The sequence below is a fragment of the Cnephaeus nilssonii genome (assembly GCF_951640355.1).
Source record: "Cnephaeus nilssonii genome assembly, chromosome: 17".
NCBI lineage: Eukaryota > Metazoa > Chordata > Mammalia > Chiroptera > Vespertilionidae > Cnephaeus > Cnephaeus nilssonii.
Genome location: NC_137088.1, coordinates 9867052 through 9888001, shown reverse-complemented (window position 1 = coordinate 9888001; position 20950 = coordinate 9867052). Strand labels below are relative to the sequence as shown.

Below are 20950 nucleotides of genomic sequence, written 5' to 3'. Positions count from 1 at the left end.
ACCCTGTGCTGGGGGTCTGGTGTGGGACTGGGATCCCTTGCTTCTCAGGGAAGGCCTCTGCAGCTGAGCTATCCCTCCCGGTTAAAAAACACACCGCACGTGGGTTTTGGACCAGCCTGTTATGTGCCTCCACCATTCCTGTAAGTCTTGATACACTTTCTTCTCTAGTTGTAGGACTTCCATTCAGCCAGATTTCAGGTGGTTCTGAAGGACAGTTGTTCTGTTTTAGTTGTAATTTTGATGTGGTTGTGGGAGGCAGCGAGTACTGGCAATTAACTACGCCACCATCTTGGTTCTCCCAAGGAATCAGGTGGGAAGTATTTGGTTTTTAGCATTTGTCATCATAAAGCCCTAAACAAGTACTAGTATATCTATAGGTCTTTTTGTCATTTACTGGCTGAGGTTTTAAAGACTCTCCTTACTGGTTGTGGTAGCAGACATCTAAGATGGTGCCCAGAGACCCCCACCTCCTGGCATTCATGCCCCCCCTGAATCCCTCTCCCCTTGGGTGAGGTGGATCAAGCACCATGCAGAGAAGGTGGTAAGAATGATAGACAGCTCTGAGATGAGGTTATAAAAGACTGTGACTTCCATCTTGCTGGCTTAGGTGAACCAAGCTGCCATGTTGGAGAGGCCTACGTGGCAAGAAACATAGTGTTTTAATTATGTATCATAATTTATTTGTATTGAGAGAACTCAATTTCTTCTGGCATCAGGCAAGTGGGAGGAAGAAACTCCAAACCCCCACCTGTTTAAGCCACTCCCACCCTTCATTTTTCCTTCTCTGACCCCCACACAAAAAGTAAGTTCTGTGCCATCAGGACTGATGAACCTGTATCAAGTGACTCTGGGGATTATTCCCCCCCGCCCACCCCCCGACTCCTACCCTGTCATTAAACCCTGAATGGGACAAAGCTTTCATGTTGGAGCTAGAAGCAAAGATTTAGAGCACAAATAAATGGCTTAGATAACACACCAAATCTCTCATATAAATCCCCTGGAAAGGCACAGATCACCAGGCAGGTCCCTATTAGTGTATCTCAGGGAAGGACACGGGAGGGCGTGGTGGCAGAGAATTACTGAAGCCCCTCTGCAGGAAGACAGCAAAGGAAGCAGGTGACAGCCACTGCAGAGCCACAACAGGGAGGGGCAGGACGCAGTCCCTGGCAGTTGCACATGGTTCACGAGGGATGTATATCCCAGAGGCCATTGCACAGGAACCATCTCACTCCCCTGTGCGTTCGAGGGTCTCCTCGGCACCAAGGTGTTCAATCAGCATCCCCCTGGCTCTCACTGACCCTGTGGCCTGAGAGAACATTTTCTAAAAAGCATATTCCACTTTCTCAGTTGGAACCTGTATCATTTTGAAAAGTAAATTGCAATCTGGAGGTGGGGGGACAGAGGACTTCCTTTGTATGGACATTATACTTCACTAAATATTTCCCTGGTTTTATCTGTAACTAGGAAATAATCAGAAGGATGAACACAATTTCTTAAGTGATCATAACTAGAAAGTAGGATTTCTAGTTACCTTACATTGTCTAATTTTTCTGTAATGACCGTGCATTGCTTTGCAAGATTTTAAACACGTAATAAAAAAGAACAATCCTTTCAAGACAAGCATAGGAATGACACCAACAGTAGTTAGAAAATATGACATTTTATTTTCACTCAGGATGTACAGTACGTGAATTTGGAAGTGAAATCATTGTAGGGTTCTGCAGTGTAGAACCTTATGATCGGCCCACCATTAGTCCACTCATCGCAAAGCAGCTGCACCAGGGACAGCTCTGTTTGTGCTGTAGATGAAATGAGCTCTCAACGTGAAACACCCAGTAGCAATCGAGTAACAGGGTACAGTAGACATGAACTAAGTTTCAACATTTCATCTTTGGAACAAATTCCGCTTATTTACATGTTAAGAATAGGTAGTTCTAATTACTTTCCCTATTGTGAGTTTTAATGACTGATTTTATGCTACAGAAGGTTTGCCAGCTGTTACTTTCTTTAGTTTCTAAAAGTAGTAACTTACTAATGTTTATAAAAGGTGATGTTGAAAAAGGCGCTTTTAGAGATATTTAAGGAGAACAAGATTACTATTGAAAGAACTGCACATGTTTTCAAGCATAACACACATGGTCGCATATTTAACTGAGCTGTTTTAAGAAGGTGGCAATTGTACTACCTTACATACTTTCCTACCATTTAAACCTCATAATTACAGTTTGAATATACAGTCTGACTTAGACCTCTGCACAGCCTCTAAAGCATGGTTTTCAGGTTTTTATACATAAATTAGAGCTGAAGTTGGTCCTTGATTTGAAGAACTGTGCTACCTGGAAGCACTACATCTTATATACACTATTCTATTGATGGCTAACAGAGGCTTTAAAGGGGAAGCATCCCAACAGTACCTCCGACACCACTGACCCCGGACAAGCCTCTCAGAGGCCCACGTTGCCTTGAAGGGTCCAGGAGGAAGCAGCTGAGCAGCCAAGGGTAGTCCTAAAAACAGGTGGCTTTGGACCATTAGCATAAGAGAGAGACTTTACAATCTTTGATTTCATTTATACCCTTTAAAAAAGGTACAGCGTACCTGAAACTTCCATCACACTTAAAGCTGAGCTCCTAAGGCAGCCCCACGGAGACACCCAGGTACACGGCCCCTTCTCTTCCCACCGCGAAGTCCTGGCTGTGTTGTCAAGCTCCTTGATGAATGGAAAAGACTTACACTTTACACGTAGAGCAGAGTTAGCGTACATTAAACTTTAAGGAGTCCGAAGTTGTGTAGGAAAGTATGCTTGCCAACAGTAATGCTTCCATAGTGATGATAATGAAACTGAGCTAGACGAACGATGCCTGTTTTACACAATGAAAGAAGCTAGATTTTTGATATATATTACTTATTCTCCAATAGTTGATTAAACTGACAATGGACAGATTCCTTCCGTCCGTGAGCTGAATCCAGGTTATGTTTGAATTACAGAACAGCTTCAGATTATAAACACAGCGTCCGACAGTAGGATCATCAGGCAGATCACCAATGGTAAGTCAGCGCCCCGCACAGACAGATGTGCTCTGGGGTAAAGGCTTCCTAAGACCTCGGCTCCTGTGGAAAGCGGGTCAGTAAAGACTCCAGTTCTGCAGGATGGAGTCTTCCAGGCCAAGCCGCTTTCCACAGACACAAACTCAGTCTATCTTTTCTTTCTGGACCAATCTGGGAGCATCAACAAAATCTTTGCCGTTGTAAAGAATAATAAAAAATGTTCCAACGCTTGCGACTCCCCAGAAAAGAACATAGGCCAGTGTTTCTGTCCAAGTGTCACCTGTTGATAGAAAAAAACCAAAGAGTTGATAAGTAAAAGCCATTTACTGAGACCAGAGCCGACTTTCAGCCATTAAGCACATCTTGACATTAAAAGTTTACAAAATACAGAACCTCTCCCTTGAGCTTTAGGCCGGCAGTTCTCAAGCTCTGGCCGGGCTTGGTAGCCTATTTGAATAACATGTAACAACTCTGCTGAGGGCACTTCTCAGCCCTGCAGCTCATGAAGGTCAGGAGCAGGTCGGACAAGCTTAACTTTGCTGCAGTCCCTGAGGAGTGGACCTCGTGTACCCTGTCCGTGTGATCACACTGGCCTCCTTGGTGGAGAGAAAAGCAAGGCGGGGACCCACTCCTGAGGGCTGTCAGACAGCATGCTGCATGGGGGTCCTAGTCTCTGGGACTGGAAATCAGACACAACTGTATGTAAACACCACAAGGCAGGCCAGAGGGACCAGGAAGCACATGCTGGCTGGCCCTGTCCCCTTCCTTCTGCCTACACCTGACGCAGGACCTGTTGTTATACTATGAGCTACAGTGCACAACAGAGATCACAGGTAGTTTGCAAAGTGTAAACTATTGATTATCTGGCTCTTGACAGAAAAAATTTGCCTAGTAAACTTAGCAAAAAACAAAAGTAAGCCCTGTACTAGAACCACCACAGGCCGCCTCCTTCCCCACAGTGGCTGCTGCAATGCTGACCACCGAGGGGATGCGGATGAGAGGGACTGGCTCCCCTTCAGGAGCGGGCAGAACCTGTGTGGTGGGGGTGAAACAGGAGTCCTTCATTCAGCAAACTGAGCTGGGGACTTCCTATAACCTGGATGCAGGCAATAACCAGGGAGAGAGACCATCTCTGTCCTCAGGAAGGGGTGTGCAGATCAGTACCGAGAGAGACACACACCAGGCCTGTCAGGGACAACAAAGAGGCACACCCAAAAAAGAAATCCTAGGTGCTTAGGAAGTTACAAGGGGGGCTTACAAGTGCTCTGGAAATCAGAGGAGGAGAGGGTGCCTGGTGGGAGAACCAAGGAACACTGTGTGTTTGGGGGCACATGGGGGCGGCATCTGAATAGTGTCCGGGCTGAGAAATGTTAGCCCAAGGAATTCAGGGTGGGGGTGGAGACTGGAGGCTGACCTCAGTACAAGAGCACAATACAGCCCAGGCAGACGCCAATTCCCAGAGCGAAAGAGTACTTAATGGAGACACGCGAGTCTTAGGTGCCTAGTAACTTAGTAACAAAATATTGAGAGAAAAAAGAAAACCAGTAAAGACCATGCCAGCTCAGTCCATAGGCAATTTTGCTCTCAATCTATTAAAATTTAATAAGTACTATATTGACCTACTAACAACATTTGTCCAATAGGTGATTGGTTAAATAAACTATACATCCATAAATGGAATACTTTGGAGTCTTTAAAAATAAAGAACATGGAAAATGCTTATATTGCTCAGTGGAAAAAACAGATTTTTAAAAAATGTATATTTCACTTTTGAAAAAAAAATCACACACACTTATAAAGATTAAAACATCAAAATATTAAGAGTAGTTAGCTTATCTCTAGAAGGCAGGGTGATAATAGGAAAAAAAACATTTATGAAGCTACCGAGTATATTTTTTCCTCTGGTCACATCTAAGGACTAATCTTATCTGTTCACTCTACTCACTGAATTTGAGGAACATCAAGTGTTGAGTAGACTCTAAAACTCAAGATGCTGTACAAGGAAAGTTCAACATTCTAAACAACGAGTGTCAGATGGTGAAATAGGAGCAGACTTACCAGCCATAAGGAGGCAGATAATGCACATTGAAAAGGCCACAACCATGATAATAGGCAACTGGGAGAGAGAACAGAGAGAAAACATCAGTAAGAATGCTTGCTAGTGGTTGCATGATCAGTTTGCTTTCCCTGAAAAAGAATAAACCGTCCGCCATCTGATACACAAATATCTTTTTTCAAAAAACATCACCACTCAGGGGTTAGTCACAGCTGCCTAGACCTTCAGATGGTTAAGAAATCAAACATGAGAAGCATGACTTTGCTCCAAACCAAGTACCACATGCCCAGGTGTGAGCCCAAGACACCAGGCCCCCTTCCTTCCAGGACTCTGCCCACTAGAATGGGACCCGAGTGGCTCCTGCAAGTCTGGTGAAAGGAGTAAGAAAGGAGAGAAGTACCGGAACCGCATAGGCACACCTTGTTTCATTGTACCTCTTACTGCGCTTTGCCTTTTTTATTTTTTTACAAATTGAAAGTTTGTGGCAACTCTTGTGTCAAGCAAGCCCGCCAGGGCCATTTTCCTACAGGCTCAGGTGATGGTTAGCATTTTTTAGCAATAAAGTGTTTTTTTGATTAAGATATGTACATAGTTTTAGACATAATGCTATTGCCCACTTCACAGACTACAGCACAGTGCAAACTTTTACATGCACTGGGAAACCAGTAATTCCCGTGACTCACTGCGTGGCGATACCCGCTGCATTGCGGTATCTGGAACTGACCCTGCAGTACCTCTGAGGTATATGCCTGTATTTTGCCTTCTGAGACACGAGGTTGCCTCCAACAATCCCTGCACGTAAGGGGCGTGGAGTCCTCCTGAAATGAGAAGCCTTTTACGTTCCCCTGGCTACGGTTCTTGCATTAAAAGGATGTGCAAGACGAAATGAAATCTGAAAGAAAAATGCTCCGAAGTTTCTTTACTCCTCTCCCAGTACACTCCTAGGGAAACTGGAGCATTTGTATTCCGTCTAGAATACATAATCAAGGGGAGTTGGCACCATAGATACAATGCTTTTAACAACTTGAATAAATGAAGGTTTCTTACAGCCAGAAATTTCAAATCCCGTGGAACACTTAGAGGACTATGAGATTCTAATTCGTCCACCGAGTAGTTCCCCAGAAACAAGTCTATGGCGTCCTAGAACAGAAAGAAGAAAACCATTAGCTCCCCAAGTAGTGTGGGCACATTCCTGAGGAATAGCACAAAGGTGCAGCCACCAACGGCCAACAATCAGCATCAAATACAAACTCACTTGTCTGAATCCATCGGAAAAGTTGTTCTTGTAATACCGAATCAGTGAGTTCCAGCCGTCCTTTACAAGTCCCAGCTGAGTTCTCTTCCCAGTTCTGGTTGAAAGAGAATTTTGAGTTATATATTTGAGTTTTACAGTGTGAGAAAAAGTGACCAGTAAGTGTGTGTGACGGAGATAAGGTAGTTACAACAATTTAAAAAATCAACTCTGAACCTATAAAGGAGATACCTCACAAATGACTAGTAGTGGGGTCCAAGAAATATGTACTCTCCTTCTAAAACACTACCAAAGTAGCATAAAGAGGAAAAGCATTCAGTTCCCGTTGCAAAGACCAGAAATAAGAGGAGAAACACAAAGTCCAGGTTAAGTGGTATGAAACGGCAGAAAGACTAAGAAATCTTATTTTGCTCCCAGGGAATCCACACAATGGAAAAGGCCCACCCATATCTGTAACAAATTCAGCGGTCCCAGGAGCAGTCAGAATCCCGGGTGCTTTCTTAGAGGTGCAGAATCTCAGGCCTGCCCCAGAACTGCTGGCCCTAACCAGGGACTCGGGCCCAGTACATCTGAGAACTGAAGAGCTGTTCTCAACCCTCGCTGTGCATGTGAATCACCAGGGAGTGGAGAGCCCATGAGCGAGCCTGGGCCTCACCTGACCTGACTAGTCTAATGGGGCCCTGGTGCTGCTGTCTGAAGCTGTCCAGGTGGCCCAGACCTGTGAACGCCGTATCGAATGTTATTTAAAAAGCATGGCTTGCCTGGTAAAGTCGGTCTTCAAGGCACCGGTTCCTGCATACTGTTTGGCACAAGCATTTGCGTTGTCAGCCCAGGCTGTGATAAAAAGTAAAAAGCAGCTGATGATGAAAACGACAACCAGAGTTCTAAATCTAAAATATTTATTTCAAAATTTGAGTAACTTTGCCTCTATTAAAGAAAATACCTACCATTTTTGTAAATCTTCTCAAATTCATCTTGTTCTTCAAGCTTTTGTCCCACATGCAAAACACCTAGTCTCTGAAATAAGAAGGACCCCATGTTTACGTCTACTAGATTTCAGCACCCAGGATTTAAAAGAAAAAGCAGACCGTCCTGCCCTAGCTGGTTTGGCTCAGTAGATAAGAGTGCTGGCCTGCGGACTGAAGGGTCCCAGGTTCAATTCCAGTCAAGGGCATGTACCTTGTTTGCAGGTTCCCCAGCCCTTGTTGGGGTGCATGCAGGAGGCAACCGATCATGTTTCTCTCTGTCTCTCCCTCTCCCTTCCACTCTCTTAAAATCAATGGAAAAATATCTTTGGGTGAGGATTAGCTGAAAAAAAAAGCAAGAAACAGCAGACCATCCTCAAATCGCTTCACGTGGTTCCTGGTGCCGGCTGCAGGCAGGAGGTGAGTTCCTTGTTGAGGTCCCAATGGACCCAGGCCCTCTGCCCAGCCAGGGGGCAAAGCCTCTCTGAGGGCTCCCCTGCAGCCCCAGCACCAAGGGAACAGGCAGGGCTGTCTGTACTGGGGGAGGAGCAGAGGGAGAGGAAAGGAGGAAGTGAAAGCTCCTGTGAGATTCCTGCCATCGCTTCCTCCTTCCACTGCCTTTACCCCCCTGCCCTCCACACAATTCACCATCCCCAGAGTTCCTCACCCCCAACTTAGCCCTAACCAGCGAGAAATGGATGAACTCTACCTGCCCGCAAACTGCATACCCGTGCAGCCCTTCGCATATCATCTCAGGGATTCCTGGGCATCCCGAGTCCCCCGTGGCTTCCCTTTGGGTTCACTGGCCACTGGTTAGAAAGCCCTGCCTCGGGCTTGGTCGTGGACCTCAACCTTCTCAGAACCACAGTCTTCTCTGTGTCTACCTCAGACACAGCACAGGCGTGGCGACCTCAGTGACCTCAGCAGGGTAGAAGCTCTGCCCTCACTGAAGTGGAAAGAGGCACCCCTGGCGTCCCCACCCCAGCCGGCACTGAGACGCCAGAGAGGTTCCTGCCCAGAGCGTCTAAAATCGGTCAGGTTTATACCACCGTATTCAGCATTAGAACAGTTCACTGCAGCTTACAGAACCCGGTTAAGTAGGTTTTGTTCATCAGCCTTGGAAACACCATTCCTAATGTTGCCGCTACTGAAAAACACACTCTAAAGTCAACCCAACAGACTGACAAGCACCCAATTCAACAGGAACCAGGAAACTGGAGAACCTCCTATAGGGAGTCCATGCCCTGGGCACAGGCTACTTTAGGGTTTGGAGACAATTCATCCCGGGGAGGTACTCTACTGCCACACTTCCTCCCTGGGTGCCACAAAACCGCAGTGAATAAAGTTGAATGCTTCCTAATTATTTCAGCAAGAAACCATTTGGGATGCATTTTTGTTTGCCCCTCACAACAAATGCCAATGTGATCTAGAAAGTTGGATGCTACATGTTTTTAAGTCCAAACATAAATAGAAAAAAATATTCACATCTATTTTCTGGAACAGCATGATCTCAATGATGAAGCAAAGCTGTGTGAGAGCATTTTACCTGGGAGTCAATATCCTTGGCCAGTAGTAAGAGATGCAAATGAAAACAACCTGGAGGTACTACTGTATACTATTAAAATAGAAAAACAGTTTTAAGTTAAAATATCTAATGCTGGCAAGAGTTCCATGAAATGGATCACTTACTGCTGGCTGATGTCAGTGTAAGTGATCCAAAATGGCATGATCCTTTTGAAAAGTAGTGTGTGTGTGTGTGTGTGTGTGTGTGTGTGTGTGTGTGTGTGTATTATTCCCTTTAACCCAGTAATTGAACTTCCAGGAATATGCAACCCTTAAAAATTATGACATATGTGATGCTAGAGGAAAAGGCAAGACTGAAACTTGCGCATGCACATACCGACCACGGAAAATGCACAGCCACAGATGGCAAGACACAAAAACAACATATGAGCTGGGTTAGGATGAGGGCAACATGAATGTTTTTTGTTACTGACTTTTAAAGATGAAGTATCTTTAATTTTTTGCTATACTGTTTAATAAAAGAGAAGGCCCTAGCTGGTTTGGCTCAGTGGATAGAGCCTGTGGAGTGAAGGGTCCCGGGTTCAATTCCAATCAAAGGCACATGCCCAAGTTGTGGACTCCATCGTAAGTAGGGGACATGCAGGAGGCAGCCGATCCATGATTCTCTCTCATCATTGACATTTCTCTCTCCTCTTCCCTTCCTCTCGGAAATCAATAGACATATACATTAAAAAAGAAAGAAAGAGAAGAATCTGCACCTGCAGCTGGGCCTGAAGCGAGCGCCGAGCTAATAGACTCTGGATCACGTTGGTTCTATCCAGACAGTCCATGCAGTTGCTGCGGAACACGCCCTCCTGGTTCGTCACCACCTTGCCAGTAGAGTCCACTAGAAAATAACTAAAACATATTTGTATAAACACTCTCATAAAAGTCAGTTAAATCTACTAAGGACATACCTCTTATAACATAGGACTCTGATCAGTAACATTACTAAAACCAGTAAATTGAAATGTGAGACAGGAAATGCATGATCCAGGAATACTTGGTTACCACAGACCAGAAAGCCATTTGAAGGGCTGAGGCAAGTGAGCTCCCCATCCAAACAACAACTGTAGCATCACAAGTCGTTTCACCTAAGAGATGTGAAGAAGCTCAGCTGGAGATTATAAAGGTTGCCATGGCATCAACCATGCTTCTCTAAGGCCAGAGGAGGCTTCACCTGACATAATCATCCCACCTCCGTCCCAGGGGTCAGGATGTCTTGAAGCACGGTCCATGTCAGAATTCCCTGAGCTGTTTGTTCAAAGTGAAGATGGCTGGCCTTGGGGTTAAATTAACTAAGAATTTCTAAAGCAAGGGTTGGATGCTGTGCATTAAAAACGTTTTGAAATCCTTTCTTAAAACAAATACAAAATTTATAAGGTGTAATGGGGTATTATTTTAAGAATCAGTCCCCCTTTCTCCCCTTAACCACCGGATGTCTGCACTGGAGCCAACCTGATCTCCATTCCCGAGTCTCCTGCATTGTTAATCTGCTCAGAGAATGCTCTGCACTCAAAAATTTGACCACACACATGGAGGCGAAGAGCATGAACTCTGACAGCAAGCAACTGATTTGCTAGACTTACTCCTTAGGCATCTTACTGTGTGACTTTACATGATTAACCTCATCTCTCCAAGCCTAAATTTTTTCATCTACAAAATGGAGGTGACAGCACCACCCTGGGCTGCTTGAAGGTGTGAATGAGATAATGCAGAATGCACACAGAAGTCAAAGTGCTTGGCAGACTGCATGGAACAGCATGCGATGAAGACTGGATAACACTAATTAAGGCAGACAGAATGGTTTCCATTCCTTCTTCTGGCTTTAAAATAAGACTGATGTACGCAAAGAGTATAGTAAATCTGTGAACAACACAGTAAATAACATGGTAAACACACACAAAAAAAGCCATGAGGATATTCAGACCCTTTGGTCCATTAATTTCTACTCTCAAGAATTTATTTTAGGGAATAATTTAACAGAAGTAAATATATACACCCAGAGTGATTCACTGCAACACCACCTTTCGTGGCAGGAAGAGAAAAGGAAACAAACCAAATACTCAACCAAGGAAAGCATTTAACTGAAACTGTATCATGACACAAGGGAACACAGAATGCCATTAAACACTATCCTTCCAAGGACTAGAAAGGCTAATGACGCAAGTCTGTAACAGAATGTTTAGTGAAAACAACTGAATATTAAACAGTATAAACTTCAATTATGTAAAAAATTATAAATGTGTGAAAGATAATTCATAAAAACATAAAAATACCATGGGTCATTTTTAAGAATTTAAAAGTATTTCTAAATTATAAAGTCTCATCTTTTCAATATAAAAAAGTCTAGCCCAGTTGGTATGGCTCAGTGGTTGAGCATCAACCTATGAACCAGGAGGTCACAGTTCAATTACTGGTCAGGGCACATGCCTGGGTTGCAGGCTCCATCCTCAGTGTGGGGAGTGCAGAAGGCAGTCAATCAATGATTCTCATCATTGATATTTCTATCTCTCTTCCCCTCCCTTCCTCTCTTAAATCAATAAAAATATATTTGAAAAAAACAAAAAGAAAATTCTAAAAATAACAGTATAGAGAAGTATTGTCAACCCAGGGAAGTGTATTTGTAAGTTTGCTAGACAATGAATAAATATGATTAATATCTACACAGACCTCTTCCCATGACCTCCACAGGGAAATAAAATAGCTTACCTTAATTCATCCTGCATTTCTGCTACCCGATCCAATAAAATACTTAGTCGATCCCATCTCATATTTTTACATTCCTTATGGAAGTCAAAGGCAATATATCTACCAAAACAAAAGATATTCAAAATTGACTAAAGGTTATTCACTTTCCCTCTAACAACAATACCATGCTAGCTGACTGTCCTCTACATCACAGCACACAGCTATCCTGGGAAGCAGGCCGCCTTCCCTCCAGGTTTACACTGTGCACACACCCACCTCCTCTTGCTCGTAACCTACAGAGGGAAAATGCACCCACTCCTGCCTTCACATGCTCTTCTAGAGGCCCTCAAACAGAGAACAGAGCAGCCTGGCTCAGTGTGGAAGGAGTGAGCTCAGGTGCAGCAACCAGGTGTGCAACAGAAAGGAGCCCTCTCCAACTGAGTATCTGGAACATGTTTATTCTTTAACCCCCATGGGCAAAGGATAGGATCCCACTATTGTTTTTCAAAGTGATTAAAATGTTCAAAATGGTTAGATGGTGTTGTGTACCAGGGAAGAACAGAGGCAGAATGGCCCCCACTCTGGTTAGTTACTGACCATACTAACAAGAAATTGCCCTTTGCCAATATCTCTGCATCACACACACGGTAGAGAAAAATTTCCTGTTTGTTACTCTGATGGGCTGTATTCAGTTATCAGATACTTAAGAGACACACATCTTTTCAATGTTAAAACACATTTATCAGTGAAGGCAGCCTATTATGAGCTGAAAATGCCCCTTGAGAGGGGAAAATCATGAACCAATTCCTGAAGGTCAAGGGGGGAAGAGTGGCAGAGGACCTGAGCACCACGGACACATGAAGATCCTCACATGTCTCATTTTGCCTAACTTCCCTCTCAGGCTCAAGCTGAGTCACAAGGAGGACTGGAAGGACACTGCACTCATCTACAGAGTACGATTCAGAGGAGGTGTCTGCTCTCAGGTGACACCTTTGGCTCCGAGAAACTGACGGGGCATCACCAGACTGTGGGCTTGTTCTAAGCAGGTCAAGAAAGGGTCTCCTATCACTTCTGTTATTGCAGGTGAGAAGTTAGAAACAAAACTAGAAATAAGTATGAAAATAGAGGTTAACCACCTGAGAGGTTTGACACTGGGAAGATGGGAGTGAGGGAAGCATTTTCAGTGACAGCTCCAATAAAAGTGACTGTGACAGTTATTTTTGGAGTGCTCTGACCAGAAGGAATAGCTCTAGACTTGTTCAAAGAATTTAAGTAGTTCAGTGGCACCTAGATCACATTTATATCTTCTAAGAAGGAGTTACATAGTTTTATTTTGATAAAATAGAAAATATAATAATTTTAAGTATATTAGTTTACTGCTGAACCCCAAATAACCCAGTACTATTTCTTTCCCCATGTCTGCGACTCCTTCCTACTAGAGCACAGCCCCCCTCCGCCCCAGTTCCTGCCACGGAAAGCTCCAGATGGGCTGACTCATTACCTTACACCTCTCCACAGGCAACTGCTGATCTTAGAATCGCTCTCTGTTGACAAGGCTACACAGGGGTTGCAACTGCTGCCTGGTGACTTACAGGAGAGGCCAAGCTGCTGCTCCAGACAAGGCCACCATGCCAGAATAAAGTGCTCCAGCTCATGAGGGGGCTGCAACCACAGAGCCTCATGAAGCTATCACGAGGAAATGTAATTCGTGGTCTAATGACCATAGTGATGCAAAGCTTCTAGAAGGGGATTTTAATCAGGGACTAAATTTTTGTAAAGTTCAAATTAAACTCAACTGCTAAGAAGTTATTCTGCAATAGAAATTATGCCAGAAATTTTCAAGCCAACAAAATCATGACCCAATCGGATTCGGGCACCAGTAGGGTCCCTTGGCCTGGCCTGCGGGGATCAGGCCAGAACTGGCTCTCGACATCCCCCGAGGGGTCCCAGATTGCGAGAGGGCGCAGGCCAGGCCAAGGGACCCCAATGGTGCACGAATGGGGTCAGGGAGGGACCGTGGGAGGACTCCAGGGCGTGTCAGGCCCAGCTCACCCAGTCATGATCAGCCGGACCCCAGCAGCAAGCTAACTTTACTGGTTGGAGCATCTGCCCCCTGGTGGTCAGTGTGCATCATAGTGACTGGTTCATCGGTCAGACGCTTAGCATATTAGGCTTTCATTATATAGGTAGGATGTGTGATCTATATACTTGTGTATATGTGCAAGTATACATCTAGTCCAAAAAGACATGCAACAAATTTATAGTGAGGTACCTGATCATTCCATTTCCCAAGGAGGACACCATTGTTGCAAATGCCTGTTCAAGTGGCTTCTCTGAGCCCTTCTGGTTAACCTGTAAAAAATTTAAAAACACTATAGCTTTAAGTTTATTTAAAAAGAGAGAGTGATGGCCTGGCCAGCTAGCTTAGTTGGCTAGAGCATTGTCCCAAAGTTGCAGGTTTGATCCCGGTCAGGACACATACAAGAACCAACCAACGAATGCATAAATAAGTGGAACAACAAATCAATGTTTTTTCTCTCTCTCCTTTCCTCCCTCTCTCTCAAATCAATAAATACAAATATAATTTAAAAAATAAAATAAAAGGAGAGAGTGACATCAGCAAAATGGAGGACCAGAAAGCTCCAAGCTCTTGTTCCCTTACAAGAAAACCAGAAGCTGTCTGAACCAACTTTTTAGGAGCTCTGGAAAACAAAGGTTTACAGCAACCAAGAAAACATCCAATCAAAAAAAAGCCACTCCTGGGTATATAGCTAAAGGAATTGAGAGCAGGAATTCTTACACCCCTGTTCAAAACAATCCAATGTCCATCAATGAATAAATGGATAAACTGTGGTACACACATACAATGAAGTATTATTCAGTCTTAAAAAGGAATGAAATTTTGATACATGTTGTGACATGAGTGGACCTTAACAAATTTATGCTAGGTGAAATAAGCAAGACACAAAGGAACAAGTATTATTTGAACAGGGAATTTTATAGATACAGACAGTAGATCAGAGTTACTTGGGGCTGAGGGGAGACAGATAATAAGAAGCTAAGTTTAATGGATACTAAGTTCCTGTTTGGTATGAGGAAAAGTTGAAAATGGTCAGTAGTGATGGCTGCACAACATTCTTAATGTCACTAAACTGCACAATTAAAAATGGTAATGATGAATTTTATGTTAGGTTAAAAAAAAAGTTTGTTCTGCTCCCCTAGAAACAAGTAAGAAACATACCAGATTGAGTATGACTTGTTTTCCATAAATAATTAATTGTGAATCAAAATGCCTTTGGAAACCATCCATCTAGAGAAGAAAAGAAGAGTTATTCACTTTACCAGAGGACACTGTAAGAATACTTATAAGATGATGTAAAGTATCTCCTTAAATATCCTCTATAGAAAAATGTCTTTTAGATATTCTAAATACCAAGTAGTCAATAGCAATTATAAGCCCTTCTACTCCAAGATGCAATATTGCTACTTTAACTCCGAGCACAGTATCAAATAGAACACACTAAATACTCTAAATACCATATAGTTGCAGATCTTACTGAAATCTCTAAAATTTAAATTTGTGATAGCATTCAACTACAGCTTGTTCTTCCACATTTCCAACATGCCATCTATACAACCATTTGGTTTAGGTTCACTATGTGCCAGGACCAAGGAGAAAGGCCTCAAAGATGATGAATTCTGCCTTACGAGGAGTAAATACGCGCTCTATATGTAAATTACAATGCCAATAAGCTATTTTTAGCCAGTAAGGAAAGCATGGAAGATACACACATGATTTGCTACTTTGTTGATCTGTGGCCGTGGTTTGTACTTGAGGTTTGGTCTTTGAGACCAGAAAACTGGTATTGATCCTCGAGTCTAAAAGAAAAGAGAAATGTGGAAAAAAAACACAATAACAAACATACACACAAACTTGTTTTTCTCAGCTTACATGCTGTCAGGGGTATATACATATCAATGACTACAAAGGAAAAATATATATACAACCTACCAACTATGAAAGAAGTCCATGTGTGCCTGCTCCTAACCTAAAGTTCATATATTGTGGGAATACATTGGAAAGGCCCTTTTCTGCTTCTGATTTTATATGCATGGTGCTAGGGTAGTACACAGTTTAGTGTTTCCCTAAATTCTAAAATCAATTTATCTGAGTAGAAATTAACAAGTTATGTCTGTTAAATAATTTGGCATTATAATAAAACTGGAAAGTGGCTGTATTCGTTCTCAGATGAATATGTCTATGAACGTATGTTTAGCTACTAATGCGCTGGAGCAGCAAGTGACCCACAACTCCTTACGGAGCCAACGAGAAAAGGAGATTATCTCACAGTGAAGTCAGGGCAGGTAGAGTCTGCTGTCCCATCATCACTGCCCTGAATAAGTCTGAAGAATTAGGCTGAAAGGTGGCTCCGTTTCCATAACCCCTGCACCTCTATTCCTACCCCTCTCCTTTAGGGACCTAATTCAAGGGCAGGAAATGCCAGAAAGCTGAGTGTCAGGTTAATGGAATACCTTTGTTTTGGGTGAACTTGTTCCACATTGTAGACAAAGATACTACTTTTAAAAGGAGGGGAGCAGAGAGAAATTTCAATGCGACAAAATTATGACCCAAGCAGAAAGGCCAGCTCAGCTGGCTGGCTGCCCAGACATGTTAACTTGCCTGGACAAATGAAGCTTTGCTTCCATTGTAGTGCACAATTTGTTCTGTTTCTACAAAGTTAGCTGCGTGGCCTTCAGAATCAATCCCTAAATTGAAAAAAATTAAATTAACTATATTTATCACATAAGAAACATACCAGAAACTCGCTAATTCAGTTTAACTTGGAGAGAATTAAGTCAGTTCAAATTAGTGGAAAAGTACTTACAAAAACAAATGCATTAACCCATGACCAGAAAGCTAATAGATGCTCATTTTAAACAGGCTTAAAGGGGAGTATTAAGCACCTATTAACAAATAAAGTTGGTTGTTATTTAATATATCAACTGTTTATACATATACAATCCTATAATTCCTCAAAAACATGTTTCTCAAACTTGAGATATATTGTAAAGGAAAAAAATTACAAATTCTCAAGGACTCCTGAAAGTTTGTCCATAAATCCCAGGGTGTTTTGTTGTTGTTTTTTTGGTTAATCCTCACCCGAAGATATTTTTCCATGGATTTTTAGAGAGGGTGGAAGGTTCTGTGATCTTAGCCACCTCACTAAGTGTCTCTCTTCCTCTGCTGTATTACCTACAATAAGGGGGAGTAACCAAATAACTCCCTGGCCCAAAACTTCTACTATTTATCTAAAGGTCCACAGGATTTTACTCTGATAGTCTGACAAAAAAAAAAGAGTTAGAGAAAACTCCTTTTCATAATGACAGTAACTTTTAATACAGATTTTAAAGGCTTGGTTTAAGGAAATCAGCATTTGCTAGTATAAAGCCTAGAGAACAAATGTACATCTTTAAAGTTGAAGGCATAAAGTCACATGTGTAGCTTTATGCATGCAAAGAAACCAATAAGAGAAAATACTTTCTGCTATGATTTCAGGTTACTGAAACTACACAAGGAGTTCAGCTTGCTGTCACACATCCAGCAAATAACATGATCGGCGCCTCTTAGAGCAGGAAGAAGCAATGTATAGGATCTCTTAACGTTTGCAACGTAATTCAGTGGCTGGAGTAAGGCACAGAAGACCTATCTAATTATTATAATGAAGCAGCAGATAAGGCTTTCAAATGATAAAGAAGACAAAATACAAAAGATTACAGTCATATCACTGTTAAAACAAAACATTCAGTAGTGACTGCAGCATGCGGACAAAATTAATCCTACCTCTCACGTAATAGCGCACGCCAGCTCTGAAGCAACTCCTCCTCGAGATGAGAATCCAATCAAAGTACTTTCCATTAATAGAACACGAGTGCATAGTAATAACTTAACTACATTAAGTAAATGTAACATACAGAGAAATCACAGGTATGAAAGAGAGGAGTTTGGTATGACTAAACCTACCTGGATGTCTATAGAAATCTCAAGCTTCACATGTCCGAATGGAACCCTGAATACTCTTCAGCCTCCCTCCCACCTCTAGGCTCTTCCCCACCTCAGTGGATGGCTTCCTTCCATGTACTCTGGTCAAAAAAGTAGATTTGCAGAAATCTTCTCTCTTCCATATCCCACGTACAATTTGTCAGAAAATCCCATTAGTTCTACCTGCAAAATATATCTAGAACCTGCTCATTTTCACCACCATAACTGCTATCCTCTAAGTCAGGGGTCCTCAAACTTTTTAAACAGGGGGCCAGTTCACTGTCCCTCAGACGGTTGGAGGACCGGACTATAGTTTAAAAAAAAACTATGAACAAATTCCAATGCACACTGCACATATCTTATTTTGAAGTAAAAAAAACAAAACTGCAAAAACGCCCGCATGTGGCCCGCGGGCCGTAGTTTGAGGATGCCTACTCTAAGTCCTAGGCAACATTGCCCCTCGCCTGGATTACTGAGGCTGCCTCCTAATCTATTCCTTGCATCCTCCCTTGCTCTCCTTTGGTCTGTCTTATCACGCCAACCCTCTGTTTAGATCCCAACAGTTTCTCATCACGGCTGAAGTAAAAGGCACGTCCTATTTGGCCCTGCATAATCTGGGCACAGCTACTTCTCTGATCACACCGCCACTCTCTCTGCTCCAGGCATGAGCCTGCCTTGGGGCCTTGGATCTTGTTGATCTCTCTGTATGTATGCAAAACATGTGACTATACCTCTAATCAAGAAACTACATCTATTTAAAGCTTTAGATTAAGCCTGTGACAATATTATTTCCTTATGAATAAACTATTCCAAAACGCCTAGACAGAAGATCACCTCGGTCCCTGCAGGGCACCGTCCTGATTCTAGGCACTCCTCAGCATATAGTGCTTGTCCTTCAACAGCCAGCTCATGTTCCTTCCCTATTTTTATTATAATCTCTATGATAAAGATTAGTTTTTAAAGTAAACTTACAATTAGATATAGAATTAGAAATTGCTTTTGATTTGATTCTGCAATATTTGAGTCTGTCACTAAATCTGCCTTGTAACAGTATTCAACCAAAGACTGCTAGAACTAGAGTAGTATCATGTAAGGATACAGCCGTGTAATACTGGGAGAGCAAACCGATGGACCTGAAATGAAGACATACATTACATTTGGGAATATAGTTTAAAAGTAAACAAACAGCACTATATAAATATAGTTTAAAAGTAAACAAACAGCACTATATAAAATGTATTCACACACGAGGAGGTAACATACGAGTATAAACAAGGTAGTAATCTTATGGGTAACTTAATTTTAAAGAAATTTCTCTAATGTAACATTATCTTTTCAATTAGAAAATTCAAGAAGTGCTCTAATTGTTTGGGCCTGACTACTCAGATTTCGGAACACTAATGAAACCACTGCAGTTGCAGAACATTTGCCTCCCTCCTTTTCAATCTTTGTCTCCAACAACTCCACTCCTCTAGGGAAAGATGTGCCCACACTAGCTGTCTGCAGCTCAAACTACTTGTCCCCAAAAAGAAAAGCACATGACAAAAAATAAAGCCATTAGGCAAATCTGTTTAACCAGATTGACTATATTATGCGTCCTAGTTGGGCCTCCTTGTTTGTACTTCATTTGTATAAACTAAGGACAGAGGAAGGTGACGCCTATGGAATCACATCCCCACAGGAAGACAAATGCAGAGCTCTCCACTTGCCTGGGTCTTGGATCTGGCCCCTAATTTCTCCATTATTCGTCCATTAAAACCCATCATCTCCCTCTTACTTATAAAAACAGTGTATTTTTACTTAAGGCTTCTACAGGAGATACAATGTGAGATGGGAGACCTGACCCAAGTTTAATAGTCATAAACAGAGTTAAATTAGAATTATTTACCAAATCTTTGGTGATTAGGGAGCCATTTATACTACGTATGCAATTAAAACTTGGACTGTAACAAATAAGCAGGTTTTATTTAGTGTACATTACCTCTGGCTGCGCAGAAAGTTCTCTCAGAAGATGACAATTCCATACAAACCGCTGATCTGCCTACGAGAGAAGTTTTACAATTAACAAAACATCTCTTGGCAAGGTGAGTTTCTACAGAAAGAAAACTACGACAATCAGTGTTTCCGCCTGGTGGCTTTGACAGGCTCCAAACAAAACTCTTCCCCTCAAATCGGGCCCTGCTCCTCTGGGTTTCCTTCCTCACAGCCTCAAGCCAGTGCTGCTGGCCCAGAAGCCCGGGAGTCCTCTCAGCATCTTTCTTTCTCATATATTTAGTCAATTTAGTCCTAAGTCTTCTTCCAAATCCGCTCTCTCCTCTACACCCCTACTCCCACCACCTCAGCAGCACTTGACTCCAGCCTAACTAATGAAGTCAAGTCTTGGCCTTGCCCCTCCCTCTGGTCCCTCCACACGCTGCCAGCAATTCTCTAACGGGACAGGTAGGTCAGGTCTCCTGTCTGCTGGGAAGTCTTCGCTGGCTCTCTGTCATCTAAAGAGCCAAAGCTTCTCATGGCCTCACCAGGCCTGGGATCTGGCAGCCCCCACTTAACTCTCTGATCTCACCTCTGGCCATTCTGATGTTCAAACTGTAAATACAGAAGAAGCTCCTTCAACAACTCAGTAGATTAACCAATTCTCTCCATTCTCTTTATAAAACACACCAACTGACACGCTACTCCCACCCCCACCCCCACCCCCACGACCACGAGCTGAGAGTTGCAGGGAGTGGCTCTTGCGCTTGGCAATAACCAGATGGATGGTACGCTTCCTGAGATTCAGGTGTGTGTGCCGCTTTGGTCTGTGCCAGCTGAACTTGTTATCGTTACACGAAGAAATATTTTATAAATCAGTGAAATGTGATTTAAAAACAAGCTGCTGTTTCTATAAAGCTGAATGTTTTGGAATTTAACTTGATAAAAGGCAAATTGCTGAAACAAAGCTGCTGCTGAATTAGAAGGGGGAATGGCACCATGAAAATCTATAAGATTATGCAAACAGATTGCTCTGTGTCAAAATCTTTAGACATTCAAACTGGGAAGTGTTATGGATGTCATTTATCCAGAGAAGACAATCAGGAATCAAGGAACCAAAAACAAAGAAAAGCCTATGGTCCTACATAAAAAAAACTGACCAGTCCAGGTAAAATTTCACGTGAAGCTAAAACATTTAAAGCATAGGTGGTGCCTTTATCTTTTTTGTGATTCCCTATGTTAACTTGAACAACTCTTTTGATTAGCTGACAAAATATTCCTTCCCCATCCCCAGATGTGACGGCTTCTTTTTCAGTTTAGCCTAATATTGTCACCATCTCTGCCCGGAACCCCCACCTCCCGTTGT

General features: G+C 42.7%; 1 protein-coding gene across 1 annotated transcript in view; it reads right to left on the bottom strand.

Annotated features, from left to right (window-relative positions):
* Positions 1 to 1640: 1640 nt before the first annotated feature.
* SACM1L (SAC1 like phosphatidylinositide phosphatase) overlaps positions 1641 to 20950 on the bottom strand; it is a 36433-nt gene continuing 17123 nt past the window's right edge. The window contains exons 6-20 of the mRNA XM_079795260.1: positions 19595 to 19654; positions 18713 to 18746; positions 17416 to 17517; positions 16255 to 16340; positions 15366 to 15452; positions 14815 to 14883; positions 13846 to 13925; positions 11595 to 11693; positions 9602 to 9740; positions 7302 to 7371; positions 7116 to 7188; positions 6358 to 6451; positions 6150 to 6242; positions 5105 to 5162; positions 1641 to 3326 (exon numbers count right to left, since the gene is read on the bottom strand). Of these exons, the coding sequence (XP_079651386.1) occupies positions 3190 to 3326; positions 5105 to 5162; positions 6150 to 6242; positions 6358 to 6451; positions 7116 to 7188; positions 7302 to 7371; positions 9602 to 9740; positions 11595 to 11693; positions 13846 to 13925; positions 14815 to 14883; positions 15366 to 15452; positions 16255 to 16340; positions 17416 to 17517; positions 18713 to 18746; positions 19595 to 19654 (1281 nt within the window). The 3' untranslated portion in view covers positions 1641 to 3189. The remainder of the gene's footprint in view (positions 3327 to 5104; positions 5163 to 6149; positions 6243 to 6357; positions 6452 to 7115; positions 7189 to 7301; positions 7372 to 9601; positions 9741 to 11594; positions 11694 to 13845; positions 13926 to 14814; positions 14884 to 15365; positions 15453 to 16254; positions 16341 to 17415; positions 17518 to 18712; positions 18747 to 19594; positions 19655 to 20950) is intronic.